This window comes from Monodelphis domestica, chromosome 2 (assembly GCF_027887165.1).
Source record: "Monodelphis domestica isolate mMonDom1 chromosome 2, mMonDom1.pri, whole genome shotgun sequence".
NCBI classification, from domain to species: Eukaryota; Metazoa; Chordata; class Mammalia; order Didelphimorphia; family Didelphidae; genus Monodelphis; species Monodelphis domestica.
The window spans coordinates 54,915,387-54,936,767 of record NC_077228.1 but is presented as its reverse complement, the minus strand read 5'-3'; the positions used below and the strand labels follow the sequence as shown (position 1 = coordinate 54,936,767).

General features: G+C 34.7%; 1 protein-coding gene across 2 annotated transcripts in view; it reads right to left on the bottom strand.

Annotated features, from left to right (window-relative positions):
- ATF6 (activating transcription factor 6) overlaps window positions 1-21,381 on the bottom strand; it is a 229,296-nt gene that overhangs the window by 143,102 nt on the left and 64,813 nt on the right. For both annotated transcript variants that reach the window (XM_007480656.3, XM_007480657.3), the window contains exons 9-10: window positions 20,625-20,716; window positions 1,435-1,578 (exon numbers count right to left, since the gene is read on the bottom strand). In XM_007480656.3, the coding sequence (XP_007480718.1) occupies window positions 1,435-1,578; window positions 20,625-20,716 (236 nt within the window). The remainder of the gene's footprint in view (window positions 1-1,434; window positions 1,579-20,624; window positions 20,717-21,381) is intronic.

Here is a 21,381-nt window from a genome sequence, read left to right as displayed (position 1 = left end):
GGTTGGTACAGGCTATGGCAGAAAAAGATCAGAAGAACTCTCACCTTCCATCTTGGAATCAATACAAAATATCAGTTCCGAAGCAGAAGAACAGTAAGGGCTAGGTGATTAGGGTTAAGTGACTTGCCCTGTATAAGTAACACTGCTACACATAAGGCCAAATTTCAACCCAGGACCTCCTGTCTCAAGGCCTGACACTCTATTCACTGCCCCAGAAGAATATATTTCTAACTTGGCCTTAACTGATGGTTTAAACTCTGATTCTATTCTTTTCTAACAAGAGCCACAAAGAAATGAGAAAATCTTGAAAACATATTATTAAAGATGAAATGCTCAAAAGCAATCCTGTATTAATGCACTAAAAATGGTAAAAGTAGTCATTTTATTCATGCTGTGTATAGTATATTAAAGAAGAGTGATTTATTTGACCTAATTCCAGTTTCCAAAGGAGGAGAACTCAAATATAATGAGAGTAGATGAATTGGGACAGTAACTGGAGCCAAGCCAGTTCTTTTTGGTGTTTCATATGCATTCTTAGCCCCACTAAAGTCACTAAGCACTGGTATATTTTCCTTGTATATTTTGTCCTAAATATCCACTAGCCATGTCAAATGTTCATTACTACCTTTTTTCTAGTTCTGTCATTTACATGTGGGTCGCAAGGTTAGACAGTCATATAATAATGCCTATGATTTATATTTTAGATTTGCAAAACATTTTTAAAATATTAATTTCATTTAATCTTCACAACAACTGCATGAGGTAGGTATTAATTAGGACAATATCTATCATATAGATGAGTAAACAAATTTAAAGAGCTTACGTGGCATCTCCATTGTAAAAACCAAGACAGTTTTCTTGCAGTTCCCCAAACAAGACATGCCATCTTCATCTTCCATCTCTGTTATTTGGCAGAGGACTACTTCCCATGGCTGTATTATCTCCCCTCTTTATTTCTAGCTCTTAGAAACTCTCCTTCATCCAAAATTTAGCTCAAGTGCCACCTTCTTCATGAGACATTTCTTGCTTCCTTCTCCCTCTCTCCAGCTGCCTTTCCCAAATTTGCTTTTTATTTGCTTTATATTTTGCATATGCAAACACACACATTATCTTCCCTGCTAGAAGGTAAATTCTTGAGGGTAGAGATTATTTAATTTTTGTACCTAACATAGTGTTTGGCACATAGACAATTAATGCATGCTGATTAAGAAAAGATAATCTAGAGATCATCTAGTCTAATCTCTCCACTTTTACAGATAAGGAAACTACGGATGAGTGGATAGATAACTACAATCACACTATGAGTTTACTGGTAAAGCTGAAAATAGGAATCAACTCTTACAATTTGCAAACTGGTATTATTAACTCTACTTTTTAGTTTCATTAGGTCAACTGAGAAGCCAAAATATAACAAAAAATAACATGCAGAATCACCTGTAGTTGTTTTTCTGGATGGCACCATCAATTTTTTTAGAAATTGAATCTTGTCCCTCTGTAGCTGAGAATCCTAAAAGATGTCTATTATGATGTGCAGGGTTCATACTAGAAATCACTGTGCTGGAATCCCGCTCAAACACACTGAAATACAAAAGTATGGAGTAATTAGTATAATGAAAATAAGTTATATATATATATATGCATATATATATATATATATATAGACACACACACATGTTTTAGACTGTCAAAGCCAAAGAAAATCAAAAGATTATCCTGGGTCCTCAAAAAGTTTATGATCTAATGAGGGAAGATGACCCAGAAAACAAACCTGAAAAAATGGTATAAAGGAGGGAATGAGGGGAAATGAAGAGATGGCAGGTCTGGGCACCCTCTCTAAGTGGAGGTTCTGGAAGGAGCTTCCATTATCCATCCTCCAATCCAAGGAAAGAAGGGATGGACCCCAAGAATAGAGAGTACTGAGGAGGTGTAAGGTCCTGGTGATTTTGTCATGGGGTAATGACAAGTGTGAGGTCATCTCTTTTGAAAACAGCATGGGAAAAGGTATGGATGGAAGAGTCTATAATCTTTGGGTTTTAATCTAAGGGAGGTAGGAAGATAAAGTAATAGAATAAAAAAAAAGATAAGTAATATCTTTTAGTTGGAGTAGGGTTGATACAGAGAAGAAAACTGGTCTCTTTTTAGTAGTGATTTATCTTTTGTTTTGCTTTTAATGGAAGAGTCAAGAGTAGGAAGATTGTATCTCTAAAGTCCTTTTCCCTTCTTCCTTTTCCACTTCCTTATTCAATCATATATATATATATAAATATATATTTATTTATTTATTTATTTATTTATTTGTTTATTACTGGGCACAAAGACTTTGACTTAGTGCCACATTCATGGCTTGTTCACATACTGCTAGAGCGTTTGATGCTAACATGGAAATTTTTTTTCTATTTAAAGTATATCACCAACATAATAATGCATTGAGAATAATTGATATGAAATGTGGCATCTTTCAAGAAGATATTAAAACCAATATGGTTTTGCTTAGCCTTAAATCTATTATAATTTCTCCTATATAAAACTAACTATGGCTTCCAACTTAAGCAGGGATCCAACCAAAACATCCCATTAATCATTTGATGAACATCAAACTGGATAACAGAGCTCATCAACCTAGGACAGTTATAGGAAAATTAACCCTTCTTGACCAAAAAAGTAGAAAAATATTGATAGACTTTCTTAGAACACAAGATAAAAAGAGTGAAAGCTCACAGAAATACTTTTGGAACAAGTGGACATAACTTAAGCAAGCAAGAGTGAAAGTTGATAATAGGTACATATCACCGGACTTGTGAAATGTAACCAGAAATAGTTAACCTCCAGAAAGAGTCAACAAAATGGCAAAGATCAATGTGTGAATTTTATATTGACTCTACCCTGCTTAGTCTTTAGAATTCTAGCAACCAGGAATATAAACACCCCCACTTAAGTATTAACTGTGAGGAGGATGGCCTATGACTGACATGTGCTAGCAAGTGACAAATCAGAAACAAGTGACAGACCCCCTGGGCTATCCTAAGCCAAGCTTAAGGGTACATGTGAGACACAGAAAGTGATGCAAAGAACTGGCTATATATTTCATGTCTGTCTGTCTGTCTGTCTGTCTGTCTGTCTGTCTGTCTGTCTGTCTCTCTCTCTCTCTCTCTCTCTCTCTCTCTCTCTCTCTCTCTCTCTCTCTCTCTCTCTCTCTCTCGCTTGGCAGTGAGTTTACTGGGAGAAGCTTTGTAGCATGGTTTAGGCGAGACATCTTCCCTGACTGACCTTGGTGAGTGGCTTCTGATTCCACCTTTCCTTTACATCCTAAAGCACTATCCTTCTAGAAGACCCCTCATCTTGGAGGCCTCATGGCTGGAAGCCAAACTAGATTTAATCTTGGAAGAGGCCTCGTGGCTGAGGCTACTTAGCTTAGGCTAGGCCAGAGAAATCTTATACCCTTACCTCTCTCTCTTCTTAATTTCTTCCTACTATTGTAATTAAAGCACCATAAAAATCCTAAGCTGACCTGAGTATTTTATTGGGATTGAATTTAAATCCCTGGTGACCACTAAAATAATATATTCAGTCAACAATCCTAATTTTTAACCTTAACAAATGTCATAGGGATAGCATCTGCAAGAACTCAGAAAACAATACACAGGCAAAGAAACACCGAACAAATGGCTGAGTAACACAGATACATTTGTGGAAATGGAGGAGTCTGTGATAACAATTCAGAATTAGTTAACTCACTATAATGAGAAATTACCAAAGGGTTATCCTTAAGGAGCCTAGACAATGATAATGTATATTTTGCAAAGTTATAAAAATTAAGCACCAAGCAATAACTAGAGAAAATCTTTGGCTAAAATTATATATGTTTAGTTTACTTTCTTATAACACTAATATGATATTGATAATGAAACCAAGGAATGTCAAGACAAAAAAAGAAAACCACAAACCAATATCCTTAGTGAACATCAATGCAGAATTATGATATAAAATATTAGCAGAAACTACAGTAATATATGACAAAGATTATACACATGTCCACACTGGATTTACACAAGGAATATAGAGTTGTTTAGGGTAATAAATTCAACTGACCATATATGATTATATTAATAGATACATAAAAAGGTTTTGACAGCACCAATTCCTATTTTTAAAAAACCACTAGAAAGCACAGAAATAAACAGATCTTTCTTTAATATAAGAAGTATCTATCAAAAACAAAGAGCCAACATTATCTGTACTGGGATAAAACAGAAGTCTTTCCCATAGGGTGAGAAACACCTATTATCACCAGGGCTATTCAACATAGTATTTAAATGCTAGTTATAACAATAATAAGAAAAAGAAATTGAGAGAATTTGCACAGGTAAAGAGGAAACAAAGTTATCATTTTCTAAAGATAATGTGAAGGTTTATTTGAAGAACTCTCAAAATTCAAGTTAAAAACTAATTAAAACTAACAACTTCACCAAAGTTGCAGATTATAAAATAAACACAGAATCAATCATCAGCATTTCTATTAACAACAAAATCAAGCAAGAAAAAATATAGAAAAAGAAATTCCACTTAATAATAGAAAACATAAAATATTTGGGACTCTACCTGCCAAAATAGGCACAGGAACTATATGAACACAATTATAAAGCATTCTCTACTGAAATAAAGAATAGCCTAAATAAGTAGAAAAATATTAATTACTCAAGGATAAGCTGAGCTAATATAGTAAAAATCATATTAATACCTAAATTAATTTACTCATCCAGTGTCATAAAAATCAAACTTTATATCACTAGAAAAAAAATAATTTAAATTTTGATCTGGAGGAATAAAAGCCTACAAATGACAAGAGAATTCATTAAAAAAAAGGTAGAAAGAAAACAATCCTAGCAGTACCAGATCACAAACTATTCTACAAAGCAGTAATCATCAAAAGAATTACACTAAATTATAGACTGATAGATGACTACAAATTCCAACACTGAAATACAGATCTTAAAGTATTCTGAAGATTCGCATCAATAAAATTGTACTGGAATAAGATCATTATCATAGACTTCACTGATGTCCACAATAAAGACATAAGAAGAATAATTTTTTACACTTTATCTTTTTGACAGCTTTCTCTAAGCTACAAAAAATGAAAGTTTTCAAAACAGAAATTTAGCAGGGGAGGTAAAAATTACATGGGGGAAGGCAAAGAGAACACATTTTATGAAGTACCCATGTGTTAGGCCCTCTGTAAAGTATTTATAAATACTATTTCATTAGATCCTCATAACAACACACTGAGGTAGGTGATATCATTCTTATTTTATAGTTGAAGAAATTAAGGTAGACAAGAGTCAAGTAATTAGTGTTTTAAAAAAAATAAAAAAGGAAGTTTTGGGTGCCCTGAAGGGAAGCTTGGAATTTTGGTATGGAGAGGGAGAAAGAGAGGAGAACCCCCTTCTCAAAGAAGGGTTCAGGGGAGACATAACAGGGCAGATATAACAGGTTGGCTCAGAGAGAGAAGAGGGGGTTTGAAGGTTTTTCCCCTTCTGCCTTCCCTCCTTAGCTAAACCGGCTCTCCCCAATTCACTCTTGTCCCTCTCCCCCCCCCCCCCCAACTACTCAAGACCAAAAGGTCTCTCCTTGATCCGTTCACTCACACTCAGCTTGGGGAACAGGTAACTTTTAATGTTAACTAAATCAAGTAATACAAAAGGAATAATGGGCAGGGAAGAATGGGAAAAGGAAAAGTGGGAAAAGGGGGTCCCTGTCTCTATATAAACCCTTTTCCTCCCTCCTCGAGTTTGGAGGGAACTCGGGCCTTGGCAGCCTGAGCCCCCTGAGAGAAAGTATGTTGACTCATCCCTGGGCAACAGGAGCTGAGGTAGTCTGCTCAGGTTTCTCTTCTAAAAGTCCGTTCAATTGGGAAGTGTTGGGGGAAAAGATTTCCAGTCACCAGCAGGAAAAATGGGTAACCCTCAGGAAAAAGTCTTTATCTAACTCTCCCATCTGACAGCCTCACTGCTCTCTCTTCAGCCAGTCTTCTCCCCTCTGGATCTCCACTCCTGGGGCCCTTCCCCCATCAAGGTGATCAATTTCACATTACCCTTCAGTCTGGCACTTTTTCTTTAGTGCCAGCCTCTGTCAAATTAGCCCAGGACCACACAGCTAATAAGTGTCTAAAGCTGGATTTTGGCCAAAAGATCTCAAAGAATCTCACCAGAGCTCATACCCAAAAGGCAAAAGACTGCAAAAGAATGACCAGGCTCCCAGAAGTTCCTGCTTATACACAGTTTTCTCCAACCATCAGCTCTGCTAGTCACATCTCAGGAATCAATCAGTATCCCAATTTGCCTAGCACTGCCTGAGGGGAGGCAGGGGGAGGGGGAGGCAATGCTTGTGGTCTTTTAGAGTATGAACTTCTTTTCTAGTAAAAGGTTCTTACTAAATTTTAATGACTAAGTGTGAAAGGTGGAAACTCCGGGTTCTTGATTAACTTAAAAAATAGACAATGAGAGTTTAAATTCTTTCACAATCCCCCCTGTGATTTTATTAGAAGATGACCATGTTGTAATCTCCCAGATTTACATGCCTAGGCTCCCCAATGAATCATTTCACATATCCATCTTATACCTCTAAAGATCTTCTAGCTAGAGATGCATACAATATTGCACTTTCTAAGTGGAAATTATAATAGTTTGAGATAAGAGAGAAATGAAAGAGAAAGAAAGCAAAAACAATGATTGATAGGCTCACTGACAAAAAGCCAATTAGGGGGCAGTCCCCTTTGGCATAAGAGTTTGTATTCAGAATAAATGTGTTCAACCCCCTTCAGTTCAGTTCATTATATCCCAAAGTTCATTCTGGATCTTTTGATGCAGTGTATGGTTTCTGCAGCTTCTTTATAGCACCTTCTCCAAAGGATCCACTTTCTTGATTCGGGGTATTGGAGAGTTTCTTTTCCTGAAATTTCTCCAAAAAGTTTTAAACCTTGGATTTTAGGATAATTATACAATTTGAACTGAAATATTCCTGACTCTAGTTCCAGTGCTCTATCCACCATGTAACCTAGCTGCTGTGACAGCATTACGAGGTATACAGTTGTTGTCCTGTTTGCTACTAGGGTTGTACCACAGGATTTTTAAACAAGTCTGTAGAGAATAAGCTTATATCCTAATACTTTCATTCAACTAAGAAATTAGTTATTTTACCTATCTATTTAATAATTCATTGAACATTAACTAGAAAAAGTAGTATTAGTATAGCAACCTGTCACAAAATTGTTTCTATATGAACTTCATTAAAAGATTAGAATAGAATACTACTATTATTCACAATTATAAATAACTGTGCTAGAAATAAAGCATTATTATAGATAACACTGTTGCCCATGATCCCCTGTATATAACAATGATTGATAAACATTTTAGAACATTTTTAATAAATGCTTCCAAGGCAAATATTCTATCTTCAAGCATAGTAAAATAAAAAGTTTGCAAGATATGGACTTAGTAGAAGAAATCAACACCTCAAGAGAATAGAATAAAGTATATATCGTATAGGTAAATGCACATATATGCTATATGTGTATGTGCAAATATATACAAATATATGTATATCTACAGTATATGTGCGCACACATTGTAAAAACAATGATTACAAATATGGAGGATTTTATTCATGTTCTGGGCCAATAGGCAACAAAATACAACTAATAAAATGCAGGTGAATTCAATTTTGAAAAATTCTCTGGAAAAAGGTGCCACAAGAACAAAGGGGCTTTTCTTCTTTTTCTCTCCACTTACAAAATTTTAAAAGACAACTCCTGGCACATGTATACACAGAGGATGCATATATCCACTCTACATGTTGCCTACCCAAGTGCATATCTAAGAAAATACATGGTTTTTTCCTGTTTTTTCTCTTCACAGATAAACTCTTTAGACTGACTATGAATCTCATCCAATAGGCTCTACAATGTCTTGGCTTGGTGCACAAGCACAATGTCATCCACAAAAAGGGGGGCATAAAGAATGTCTTCATCAATAAGGAATTCTCTTCAACTTGTAATCTCCCATGGATCTCTTCCATAACAGTGACAAACACCTCTAGCAAGCATATGTCTCCCTGTTTTACACCTTGCCTGGTACTAAATGTCAATATTAATGATCTTGAATATGGTTACTTCATTATATCTTTTAAGAAAGCCTGTATAATTTTATAATTTTGATATGTTCATATTATTAGGAAGTCTTTAAGGCATCATTTTTTACAGAATTTTTTTATAGTCAACAAAAATTAAGTAACATGGCATTTTATAGTCTTTATAGGTTTCAATAGGTGGTATGATAAAAAACATGGTCCACTGCAGAATACCTTTTATGAAAATCTTCCCATTTCCTCCATATATATCCTTATTAAAGATGCCCTCTGTTTCTGTCTAACTTGTGCACCTAAAAATTTATGTTTTGAACTAGACCTCTGGCTTCACTATTATATAAAAATGCTAATGAGAAACTCCTTCTACCAAAGCAAATGAAGCAAACTTTGCAACTTATAGTATTAAGAGTTACCTGGGGCACTGAGAAGTTAAGTGACTAAGTCAGCATTACACAGCCCATTGAAGTCATAATTTGGACTTGAACCTATGTCTTTCTGCATCAGAGAATAAATGGCTCTTTATGCAACATTGCTTCTCAAAACAATTTACATAGAATGGAATATGGCAAAAACATTTTGATGTTCTCTTGATCATCTTTTATGGGGAAAAAGACCAAGATTTTTCCACACTTTTGTTTTCTTCCTCTCCTTCAGATACTATAAGACTCCAATTCACAATTCCCTCAAAATTTTGTTAGCCAAGCACAAACCTCATCTAAGTCTATTTGATGCAATCCAAATGTTTTTTCCATCTTCCTTATCTTTAATTCCATTTAAAACTCCCTGATAAGAAATGGGACTGTGATAATAGAAGTATAAATGTGGCACCGCCACTGTCCCTTATGCTGAAGTTTATTAAAAAATATTTGCAAATCATTTCCATATTTCTTTTCTTTATTGTTTACCTTACAGTTTCATCCTTAAATGAACACAACATTATACTATTTTGGTAAATCTCTCAAAAAGTTTTCTTTGAATTGGCTTTACCAGCCACTGACTATTGCTATTTTCTTTACTAATGGCTTGGAAAGTCAATGTTTTCAGAATGAAGCAGTTAAATATTTTCTGACCTCCTCATTATAAGCAACCAATTTATATCAGTTAAGCTTCTGTATGAAATTATTAAAATCAAGTGTTGATGATGCCATGCAATGTAATCTACGAATACTGATATAATTTGGAAGAGCTTATAAATTCTTTTTAAAAATTCTCTGTTTTTTCATGCTGTGCAAAAGATGTTACTGCATGAAATTCAATTATTTTTATGATCTTCTTGTAAGCATTTATCATGTACTTATTTCTTTTTAAAACTCTTACCTTTCGTCTTAGAATCAATACTTCGTATGGGTTCCAAGGCAGAAGAATGGTATGGGCTAGGCAATGGGGGTTAAGTGACTTGCCCAAGGTCACACAGCTAGGAAGTATCTGAGATCAGATTTGAACCCAGGACCTCCTGTCTCTGGACCTAGCTCTCAATCCACTGAGCTACCCAGCTGTCCCCTACAAACTTATTTTTGAACACAAGTTGAGCAAATGTTCCATGAAGTGATGTTTCTTCTTATCTTTCAACACACTGTAAAAATAGACTCAAATTCAGGACTCCAATCCCCAGAATCCTTTGCTCCACTTCCCCAGAGTGCTTTGTAATCACACTGAATTCTCGCCTGGGCAAGAACACAAATGATTATTTAAAGGAGTTCTCTGCCTACTGAGGGGTCTTTTTGGACTTCCGTTTTGGAGCAGACGTGGCTCTTTTCATAATGTAGGTGAGGTCTTGTCTAGGCCTCTCTGGCTTAGGCACGTGTTTCTTATTCTGTATTTTCTTTAATCCTTAATCTTTAATAAACCTCATAAAAATATAATACTCCTTGCAGAGAAAAACTAATTTCTACCTGCCTCAGTTTCCCCTAAATTTTAACCTTTACAACACACTAAAATCAACTTCTCTAACTTCTTTATTTGCCTCTCCCAACAGAACCTACAGACCACTGGGATCACTAGACAAGGCATATCACATTAAGAACACTAAGAATTAAGTTCATGTTTATAAATGGTCTGAAAACTGTTTTATTCTTAGCAAAGCCCACCCCCTTTCTACTGTTTCCTCACTATAAAAGTAGAGAGTCCATTTTGTATTTCTTTTTTTCATGAGTTGCCATGACTTAAGAGTTGTCACCAAGTACCCAGTCTATTAGGGATTAGCCTTTGTAATATTAACTCACATTAATACATGGTATTTTAAGATCTACAAGACATTTTTCTTGTGACCACCTTGTGAGGTAGGAAACATAAATATTTTTTATCCATATTTTACTGCTGAGAAAGCTGAAGCTCTGAGGAATTAAATGACTTGTACATGAATTGACAGCTAGGAAAAAGGCAAGGTAGAAGTCCAATCCAAGTTTTTAAATTTGAAACTAGAGCTCAATCCACTATAGTGTTCATAAGCCTTCTTATGTTTCTTGATAACCATCCCAAGCTCAGGTTGTAAAAGTAATTATATCTCCATGATTATAAATAATAGCTTTGTTAACAAATTTTCATCCCCTTCTTCTGTTAACCTCCTCAATAACAGAGAAGGTAGGAAGAGAGGAAGGCTTGAGAAGAAAGATAATGAATTCAGGATTAGACAGGTTAAGTTTAAGATGTCTATGACACATCAAGTTCAAGATGTTCAATAGGCAATTGGAGTTGAGAGGCTGGAGATTTTGTTTTATTATTGGTTTCATTGATAATAAATTGAAAAGCAAGTAAACTTGAGGTTTATCTAAGACTAAAATTAAAGGGTATGATAAAAGATAATAAATTTATCCAATTAAATATTTAATAAATAATATTTAATAAATTATTTAATACTAAGTAACATTTATAAAACCTATTTGATTAATAAAATATTTAATAAACTAGGAATATCAGAACTAACATTAATTCATCAGCAAAATGCTATAATTTCATGAATCTGAAAGAAAATATCAGAACATTTCCTTTGCCTAAGAATCCTAGATGAAAATGAATAAAGAACCTCCAATTAATATGGAAATGTTAGGGTCTTCTGTTTAAAATGGCAATGTGATAGCTGATAGAAGAGCACAGTTCTCTCACATACACTCCAGCAAAGACCTAAAAAAGGACACCAGTTCAAATAATGGTCAAGAAATCCAAAGAGAAACATTAGTGAACTCCTTCATTCAGCCCTGAGAATCCTGCAGGCCCTGGGAAAAGGTTCCTATCAAAGAAGCTAGAATCCACATAGATATGAAAAGTTAGAGGGGGTAGCTGGGTAGCTCAGTGGATTGAGAGCCAGGCCTAGAGACAGGAGGCCCTAGGTTCAAATACGGCCTCAGACATTTCCCAACTGTGTGACCAGGGTCAGTCAATTGACCCCCATTGCCTAGCACTTACCACTCTTCTGCCTTGGAACCAATACACAATATTGATTCCAAGATGGAAGGTAAGGGTTTATTAAAAAAAAAAAGAGTTAGAGGCCTGCAAATGCTCTACCTAGAAATAAATACTCCAAGGTCACCTGAAACTTGTGGCAGTTGTTTCTGGGGAGTCCAAAGTCCAAAGTGTCAAATGAGAAAGCTCCAGGGAGAGTTAAAAAATTCAAAATGTTCTGCCCTTAGAAGCAGAGCCAGGAGACAATAACAATGGAACCAGAACACTTCAGAGGAGCAGAGTCTTAAGTGCTGTAAACCCAGAGAAATGAGGAGGTCGGAAACTTGCAAGCATTTGAAGAGAAGCACATCACAGAAAGTAAAAGTCATTGGCAGAAATCCAGAAATTTGAATTCAGGACCTAATAGCAGCTGATCATATGATCTAAGAGTGCTAGATGAGATGAAGCCTTCCCTGGTAGAAAATCCCATATTAAAAAATAAAGCTGAAGATATAACTAAATAGATGAAGGCTAACATTATGAAAGAATATTATGGGTCAAGAGATGCCCAAGATGTATAACCAGAAGAGAGTAACTCCTCATCAAACTTCATGCACAGCCCCAAAGAAAAAAGAAAAGCTTAGCCAAAAGACATATCTGTAAGAAATCAGGAGATAAAAAAAATTAATTTTAAGTTAAAAAGAAATCTGGAATGAAAGATGAATAAATAATATGAAACAGAAGATGGAAAACCTTACCCAACTAGTGTATTCCCTAAAGATTAGAACAGAGTAAAAGAGAATTCGATGATATTATAAGACAGAAATATCAGAACAAAAACAAAACATCTAAAAAACAGGTTTTTACTATTGAAAATATGTCCAAGAGGTAATCTAAGAACCATCAGATTTGCTAAACAAGATAATTAAACAAAAAAACCCATAAACACATTTCATGAAATCACAAATGAAAATCCCCCAGATCTGTTGGAACCAGATGGCAAAGAGAAAACAGAAAGAATCTACTTATCACATACTAAAAGTAACCCCAAACTGAAAAGACCTAGAAATGTCATAAGCAAAATTCAGAGGGTCCAGGTCAAAGAAAAAAATATATGAGCAAGCCAAAAAGAAAGAATTAAAATATCAAAGAATCATTTAGGACTATATAACACTTGTCAGCAACTATCACAAAAGTGAAAAAATGTTGGAATTTGATATTCCAAAAGACAGACTACAAAGACTTACAACCAAGAGTAATTTACGTTGCAAAACAGGTATTTAATCCTAAAGAGGTAGAAGAAACAAGTAAATATCCCTTCAGAATCTTAATGTCTTTGGAAGTCATAGAAGGTATTAAATAAGACAAAAGACTTGAAGGGAATTTGTTCTGTTTTGAGGGTCTTTAGAGAGGAAATAAAAGAGAAAGAAAAGAAATCCATTAGGAAAGAGTGGAATAGAAGTTACTATTTTTGATCACTGGAGTATACAAGAAAAGTATACAAAAAATTAAGGGAAAAAACTTCACATAAACTTCACTTTCATCTGAACCAGATTAAACAGTATTCAATACACACACCAACTCTGTGTAGAAATACTTATTAAACTGAAGAAGAAAACTGGTAGTGACAAAAGGAAAGGAAAGAGTTGGAGAAGAAATAGTTACATGCAAAACAAATTTCAACTTTGGGGTGAATTGTAAAAGAGGTATTCGAAAGAAAGGAAAAATAAGAACCAGAACCCAACAAAGAAAATAAAAAAGAGGCAATGGAGAGGAAGACTATTTCTAATCTAATTAACATATGGCTCACATTTTTCCTCATTCACCACATCCTAAGATATAAAAGAGAGAGACCATTGTAAACATACCCAACTGCAGTGTTTCTTAAAAATCTCTAGAGAAGTCACTACAACAGAGGCCCTAAGCCCCAGGCCACTGACATACACTCTATTTTCATACTTACAGAAAAAAGGGTTATGGTTCTCAAGTGAAATCACAATTGTTTGTGGCTTCCCAAGAAAATTTACCCAGGATGGTTATTGGGTGCTGTCAACTGAATACTTTTTTTGCTTGAGATCTGATTGTATTATTTTTAAAAATCTACTTCTTACACAGAGATTATCCATTTTGTTTTCATATTATAACAAGCATTACTGCTCTGAAAAAATTATTTCATCCCATAGTATTTCTGGAAATAATTTTCTCATCTGACCTATTATTTTACTAATCCTTACCATATTGCTAGAAGATAGAAAGCAACAGAAATCACTGTATTGACTCTAGGAAAAGTCACTGAGAGATAAAGTATAATTCAATGTTAGGTAGAGAGTCTGATCACCTGGTATAGGCAGATTTTTTTTGACCCTCAGGGCAGGTGTTTTAAATATGACATCCCATTGTCTCTATCTCCAACTAGAATATCTGGAGTCTAGGAGAAAGGGCAGCCAGAGGCTACAGCTTGAAATTCATGAGTCTGCCCTTTAAAGCTCTCCCAATTCCAATCTAGATGGCAAGGCTAAAGGATCATTAACAGTATTTTCCACATCCCCTAACCCAGCTTGGTGCTGGCTCATATATGTGTGCCATCTCTTTAAACAAAGGATGAAATCAAAAGAAGCTGAAAGAACAACCAATGACTGTTCAGACATTTGTTCAGAGACATGAATAAATTAGACTACTGGGGGAAAGGAACAGCACTGGCCTTGTCTATGCTATCTCTGTGAGTCTCCCAACACTCTATAACACCTGGTATTTAGCTATATTTTATTTCTCCAGTTTATTTGTCAGTTTGATAAATGTGGAAAGCATTTTTAGCCAAGAATTAACTGGATTTCATTTGTAAATCTAGCTGAACAAAACCTGGTATGCTTGGTGGTTTGAATTCTGACATTTAAGTTATACAGTAATTTGTGAGTAGAGCCAGCAGTGACATCATATAATAAAATGTGTTCAGTGATTAAATGAAAAAAATTAGAGCCAGATTTTTGAGGACAGGCTCATCTCAGAATAAGGAATTGGAATTTTTCATGAACAATAATGAGAAGCTAACAAGGTTAGGAAATGTTGGAATGAAGACTTTTTCCTTCTAACCAGTTCCAGACAACACTAACCCAATGCCACAAGTTCCTTTGTTACCTCCTCTTTACAATATGGTCTTATAAGGACTAACTAACTGGCACTTCAGCAGTAGGACTTTCTTTCCTTCATTGAAATTTAACATCAGAAGTGCTCAGATAGTAGGAAAAAACTAAGAGACATAGTGCATAAACAAGGAAATAATAGCAAATCTAAGCACCTAATACATTTCATTTTACTCTTTACTTTCTTTTAAGACTTTCAATTGATTGTTTATAAGGGAAAAATTATTTTAAAAATGTGGTATATGATTGTGATGGAATACTGTTGAACTGTGAGAAATGACAAGCAGACTAATTTTCAAAACTTGGAAAGAACTCCAAGATAATGAACAACTAAATGAATAAAACCAAGAGAGCATTTTATACAGTTACAGACTTAATACTTGAAGAATAGTTTGTGAATATTCACCTCCAGAGAATGAACTGAAAAATGTAAACACAAAAGATATTATCTATATATACATATCTATTTGCCAGGAAGGGGAGGGGAGGGCTGAGATACTTGGAAATAAATTCTACCAATTAAAGAGAAAAACCACTTGGGAGGGAAAAAAAGATAATATGGCTTTGGAAGAAACACAATTCAAATATACAAAGAAGAGTTAGGGTCCCAGGCTCAAAATGAACAACAGGGAATCAAAAGAGAACAGCAGAGAACAGAATTCAGAGGGAAAGTATGTCAAGTAATGGAAGGTCTGAAATGGACAGACAGTACCACAAAATGGTATTAAATAGCAGCTATCATTTATAGCTTGTATTAAGATTTGCAAGGTACTTTATATAAATTAAATCCTCTGGTACATACACACATACATACACACACAAAAGAACAGTGTTATTACCACAAAATTAAACTCTCTTAAGCTTAGAATGGTTCCAAAAGAAAGCAACAATTCCACGAGTTAATAAATATTAAAGCAAAATAGAAAGACTTTAAAAAATAAAATGTAAAGTATACACTATCACAAGCAACTAACCTATAAAACATCAAGGGAAAATAATCTTTGAATCCTTGGGTTTACTTTAAAGTCAAAACAAACAAAAAAAAGGAACATAGGTACTTTTATTTCAAGAAAATGATAAATAAAAACTGCATAAACCTATTAGAACCAGAGGGCAAATAAAAAATAGAAAGGATATATTCAACACATTCCAAAAAAACAAAACTCTAAAGCAAAAACTCGCAAAAATATCTTGGGCATTTGCTGGTGGAGTTGTGAGTTGATCCAACCATTGTGGAGGGCAATTTGGAACTATGCCCAGAGAGTACTAAAAGACTGTCTCCCCTTTGATCCAGCCATAGCACTGCTGGGTTTATATCCCAAAGAGATAATAAGGAAAAAGACATGTACAAAAATATTCATAGTTGTGCTCTTTGTTGTGGCAAAAAATTGGAAAATGAGGGGATGCCCTTCAATTGGGGAATGGCTGAACAAATTATGGTATATGTTGGTGATGGAATACTATTGTGCTCAAAGAAATAATAACTGGAGGAATTCCATGTGAACCGGAATGACCTCCAGGAAGTGATGCAGAGTGAGAGGAGCAGAACCAGGAGAATATTATACAGAGATTGATACACTGTGGTGCAATCGAATGTAATGGACTTCTCCATTAGTGGCAATGCAGTGATCCTGAACAACTCAGAGGGATTTACAAGAAAGAACACTATCCACATTCAGAGGAAAAACTGTGGGAGCAGAAACACCAAAGAAAAACAACTGTTTGATTACATGGGTTGAGGGGAATATGACTGGGAATGTAGACTCTAAATGATCATCCTAGTGCAAACATCAACAACATGGAAATAGGTTCTGATCAAGGACACATGTAAAACCCAGTAGAATTGTGTGTTGGCTACGCGAAGGGGTGGAGGGAAAGGGAGGGAGGGAAAGAATATGATTCTTATAACCAAAGAATAATGTTCTAAATTGACCAAATAAAATTTTCAAAAAAAAAAACTAAAAAAAAACATCTTGGACAAAATCCCAAACTTTCAGGTTAAAGAAAAAAATGCTGCAAGTAGTCAAAAAGAAAGAATTCAAGTACCAAGGAATCAAAATCATGATCATACAATTCATGATGGTTGTCATTAAAAAAAGAGTATAGGGGACAGGTAGATGGCTCAGTGGATTGAGAGCCAGGCCTGGGGATGGGAAGTCCAGAGTTCAAATCTAGCCTCAGATACTTCCTAGCTATGTGATCCTGGGCAAGTCACTTAACCCCACTGCCTAGGACTTATCACTCTTCTGTCTTAGAACGGATACTTAGTATCAATTCTAAGATAGAAGGTAAGAGTTAAAAAAAGAAAAAGAAAAAGTTAAGCTTTTTAAGCATTCAGAATCAACAGGTCAGAATGGAACAGAATCTCTGAAATGAAATAGATAAAGGTAAATAGACTACATCAATTAGAAGGGGCAATGTGATAATGGGGTTTTATATTCTAACAAGATAGAAAACAAATGTCCCAAGAGTCATAAAGAAATTGAATAAAATAGTCAAAGGGCATGAGGGTGGCTCTTTTAAGATTTGGTGGTCATGGAAGAAATTGGAATAAAGTACAATAGTGAGGAAAGGAGGAGGAATGGGTATTTTGTCAAAATCTTTTTCTATTCTAGTCAAAATCTATTGAGATAATCATATGTTTTCTGTTGGGGGGAGGGGTTTATATAGTCAATTATGCTGATAGTTTTCTTAATATTGAACCAGCCCTGCATACCTGGCATAAATCCTGACTAATCATCTTTGTGATAAATTGCTATAATCTCCTTGCCAGTATTTTATTTTAAATATTTGCATCAATACTCATTAAGGAATTGGCATACAGTTTTCAGTTTTTGCTCTTCTTAGTTTAGGTTTTCAGCACTATTTTTGTGTCATAGAGGAATTTGGTAGGACTCTTTTACCTATTTAAAAAAAAACAATAGAATCACAGACAAAATAGGCTAATTTCGTTACATCATCCTGTGTTTTCACAAATAAAATTAATCCAGCTAAGAACAAGAAACATACGTTGACAAAAAAGAAAAAATCATTGCAGCAAGTTTCTCTGATTAAAGTTTGATTTCCATGATATATATGAGCTGATTTAAATTTATAAGAATAAGAGCCATTCCACAACTGAAATATGCTCAAAAGATAGGAACAGGTAGTTCTCAAGGGAAGAATAAAAGCTATAGATAGTTATAAAAAAATGAGTGTTCCAAATCACTGGTAATTAGATATGCAAATTAAAAGAACTTTAAGGATTTACCTCACATCCATTGGATTGGTAATACTGACAAAAAAGGAAAATGACAAATGTTGAAAGAACTGAAGGAAAACAGGAACATGAATTAACTGCTGGCACAGCTATGAACTGGTCTAGCCAGATTCTGGAAAGTAATATGAAACTGTGCACAATTACATATGAAAAGTTACAAAAAAGTGAATGCCCTTTGATCCAAATTTGGAGGTAACCTGTTATTGGAGAATGGCTAAACAAACTGTGAAACATGAATGTAACAAAATACTATTGAGCTAATAGAAATGAGGAAATAGGCAATTTCCAAGAGACATGGAAAGATTTGTGTGAATTAGTGCAGAGTGAATTTTTATACTAATTTTTATAGTATACTTTTTATACTATACAAAAAAATTTTTTTAATTTTTTGAAGATATTCTAATCAATAAAAAATGAAATAAGCAGATCTAGAAGAATCATTTATGCAATAACAGCAACCATATGTTATAGAGAATTTTATATGTTAAAGAGAGTTTTTCTTAATCCCTCTCTCTGTCTCTTTAAGAGGCAAGGGAGCAGGTAACATTTCTCAGCCTGCTGAAGATTCTGTTATTTAGGAGACAAAGTGGATACACAGGAGAATGTGACAGTTGGAAAGGGCTTTTGTTTCTGGGTCCCTTGGGGAGAAGAGTATGACTCTGGCTTTCTCTCTAGGACTGGCAGTTTTTTTCTAACTAACAGTTGGAGATAGAGAAAGTGGATTTTAAGGCCTTAACTGCCTTATTGATTAGTGATTAGCTTAGGCAGGTAGTTAGATAGTGGGTAAATTATTAGTCAGTGTAGAGAAGTTTAGTCCTGGGCTTCACCCTGGCAAAAGAAGCTGCCCTCAAAGGCAGACAGATTTAGGAATTTTTAGAAAATTTTAGTTAGGATTGGGATCTTGGGTATAAACTATTATAAGATTACTCTCACTTTCCTCCTGTCTATTTCCTATCTGTACTTTCCTAAAAATGAACTAAGTGCTTTGTGTTTACCAAACTGCCCTCCTAACCTTTGTTCAAACTCCTACCAAAAGTTTTAACCCTTCACAACATAAAGACAAATCATTTTAAAAGCTCTAGAATGATCAATGCAATGATCATCCATGATTCCAAAAGACTGATGATAATACATGCTATCTTCCAAAAAAAGAGGTGATATATTTGGGGTGCGGAATGAAACATATTTTCGAACATTGTCAATGAGAGAATTTGTTTTGCTTAAAAATACATATTTGTTACAAAGAATTTGTTTTCCTTTTATTAATGGCTGAGAGGAAGAGAAAATAGATTTTTAAAGCTTATTAAAATAACTTTTAAAAAATCAATGAGTTGGCATAAAAAGAATGTTTATCAAATATACAAATGGCACAAAGCTGGGAGAGCTAGCTAATACAACAAATGTGAAAGTAAAGATTCAAAAAGATCTTAAGCTAGAAAACTGAGCCAAATCTAGTAATATCAAACTTAATAGTGATAAATGTAAAATCTTTTATTTGCATTCAAAAAAACAATTTTAGAAGTACAAGAAAGAAAGAGACTTGGTAAGTAGGGTGGCTGCCCTAAGAAATGGTGAGTTCACCTTCACTGAAAGTATTCAAGCTAGGGGGCAACTGGGTAGCTCAGTGGATTGAGAGCCAGGTCTAGAGATGGGAGGTCCTAGGTTCAAATCTGGCCTCAGACACTTCCCAGCTGTGTGACCCTGGGCAAGTCACTTGACCCCCATTGCCTAGCCCTTACCACTCTTCTGCCTTGGAGCAAAATGGAAGGTAAGGGTTTAAAAAAAAAAAGTATTCAAGTCAAGGGGAGAGAAAACCACTTGTCATTAAGGATACTGTAGTAGAACTCCTTTTGGAGTACAAGGTAGCTCAAATAGATACCACGGTCCCTTCTTTAATGTATTATGCCATTATTAGAATAAGTAGGCAAAAGTTTTAAAACCAATATAAGGAGGAACTATACATCACACAGAGCTGTCCAGAAATAGAAAACAGGATGACTCAGGAAGCAGTGAGTTTCATTCCTTGGAGGGTATAGATGTAAAAGTAAAAAGGCCACTTTTCAGGGATACTTTAGAAGGGAATTTTCTGAGTTGCAGATTAGATTAGATTACATCTAGAAGCCTCAACTTAAAATATTCCATAATTTTATGAATATAATTTACAAAAACTCATCTAGAACCCAAGCCCTTACTGTTTCTCCCACACAGATCCATCTTATGCCTCCCACCATTCAGCTGATTTTAAATCACTGATGCAAAATCTGTCTATTGATAAAGTTGGGAAACAGGAACTGAAAGTGATCACAGTGATAACTCAAGGCTTCCTATGCAAATTCATTCCTTTATATAATTAGAAAAAATAAAGAACCTCCTTTACTTATCATTTTTTATATTTTTTTTTAAACTTCCTCTACTCTGAATGGGGTAATGTTGATCAGCAGTTCTCAGACATATCATTAGAGATCAAGAAACATCATCTTAATACCCAGATGAATCGCCCATCGGCTAGGGAAGGGGTGGCGGGGGGGGGGGGTGGGGGGGGGGGAAGAAAATGATCTGTTTCCAATGAACAATGTATGAAAATGACCAAATAAAATAATGTTTTAAAAACTAAAAAAAAAAAAAGAAACATCATCTTAAAAGATAACAGCAATATTTTAATGTACTTTTTTAATAGCCCAGGTAAATACATAAATGCTTACCTTATGGGGCTATAGTTCAGCATTATGAATGCCAACACCACCATCACACACACAGCTCTCCGTTTTGGACTGGGGACTTTGAGCTTCTGGTTCTACAAAGAAGGTTAACATTATACAAATGCAAAAAGACATCAAGAACTCATCAGCACACAATAACCATTTTACTAGCTCACTATAAGAAACACAGAGAGAAAATATATTAGCATTTAAATGTATTCTTTTTTACTCATAGGTGAGTGGCTATATATGTAAGACTATTTTAAATAACACTGAAACTTCATTAAATTGTTGATCCCCTGTGAGAATGAAAAATGAAGATAGCAATAAAGTCAAGATATAGATAATCTAAACATATCATTTTAGTCATTAGTTTCAACTACTTTGATGAGTAGGAATCATCCAGGATTGCTAGAGTTAAATATGGACTCAATTAAAGATGCTAAGATTAAAATAAACAGATTTCAATCACATTTCCTCTTCCTTGCATGTCTCTTGATAAACTACAGAATGAATGAAATGCAGGTAGCAGGAGGGAAGAAAAATAAAAGTTCTACAAAAGTGTACAACTAGAATTGAATAAGAGTTAGCCATGTAAGAAATTATCTCCTTTATTAAACTATGTCAACTATTTACTTTTTTAAAATAACCGAAAGGTGAGGGGAAAGTTCCTTTCTATAGAATATGGTCTTTTAAGTTATTGCTAAATGACAGACAGACAATGAATAGTGAGGTAGGTAAAAGGAAACAGGATGAATCA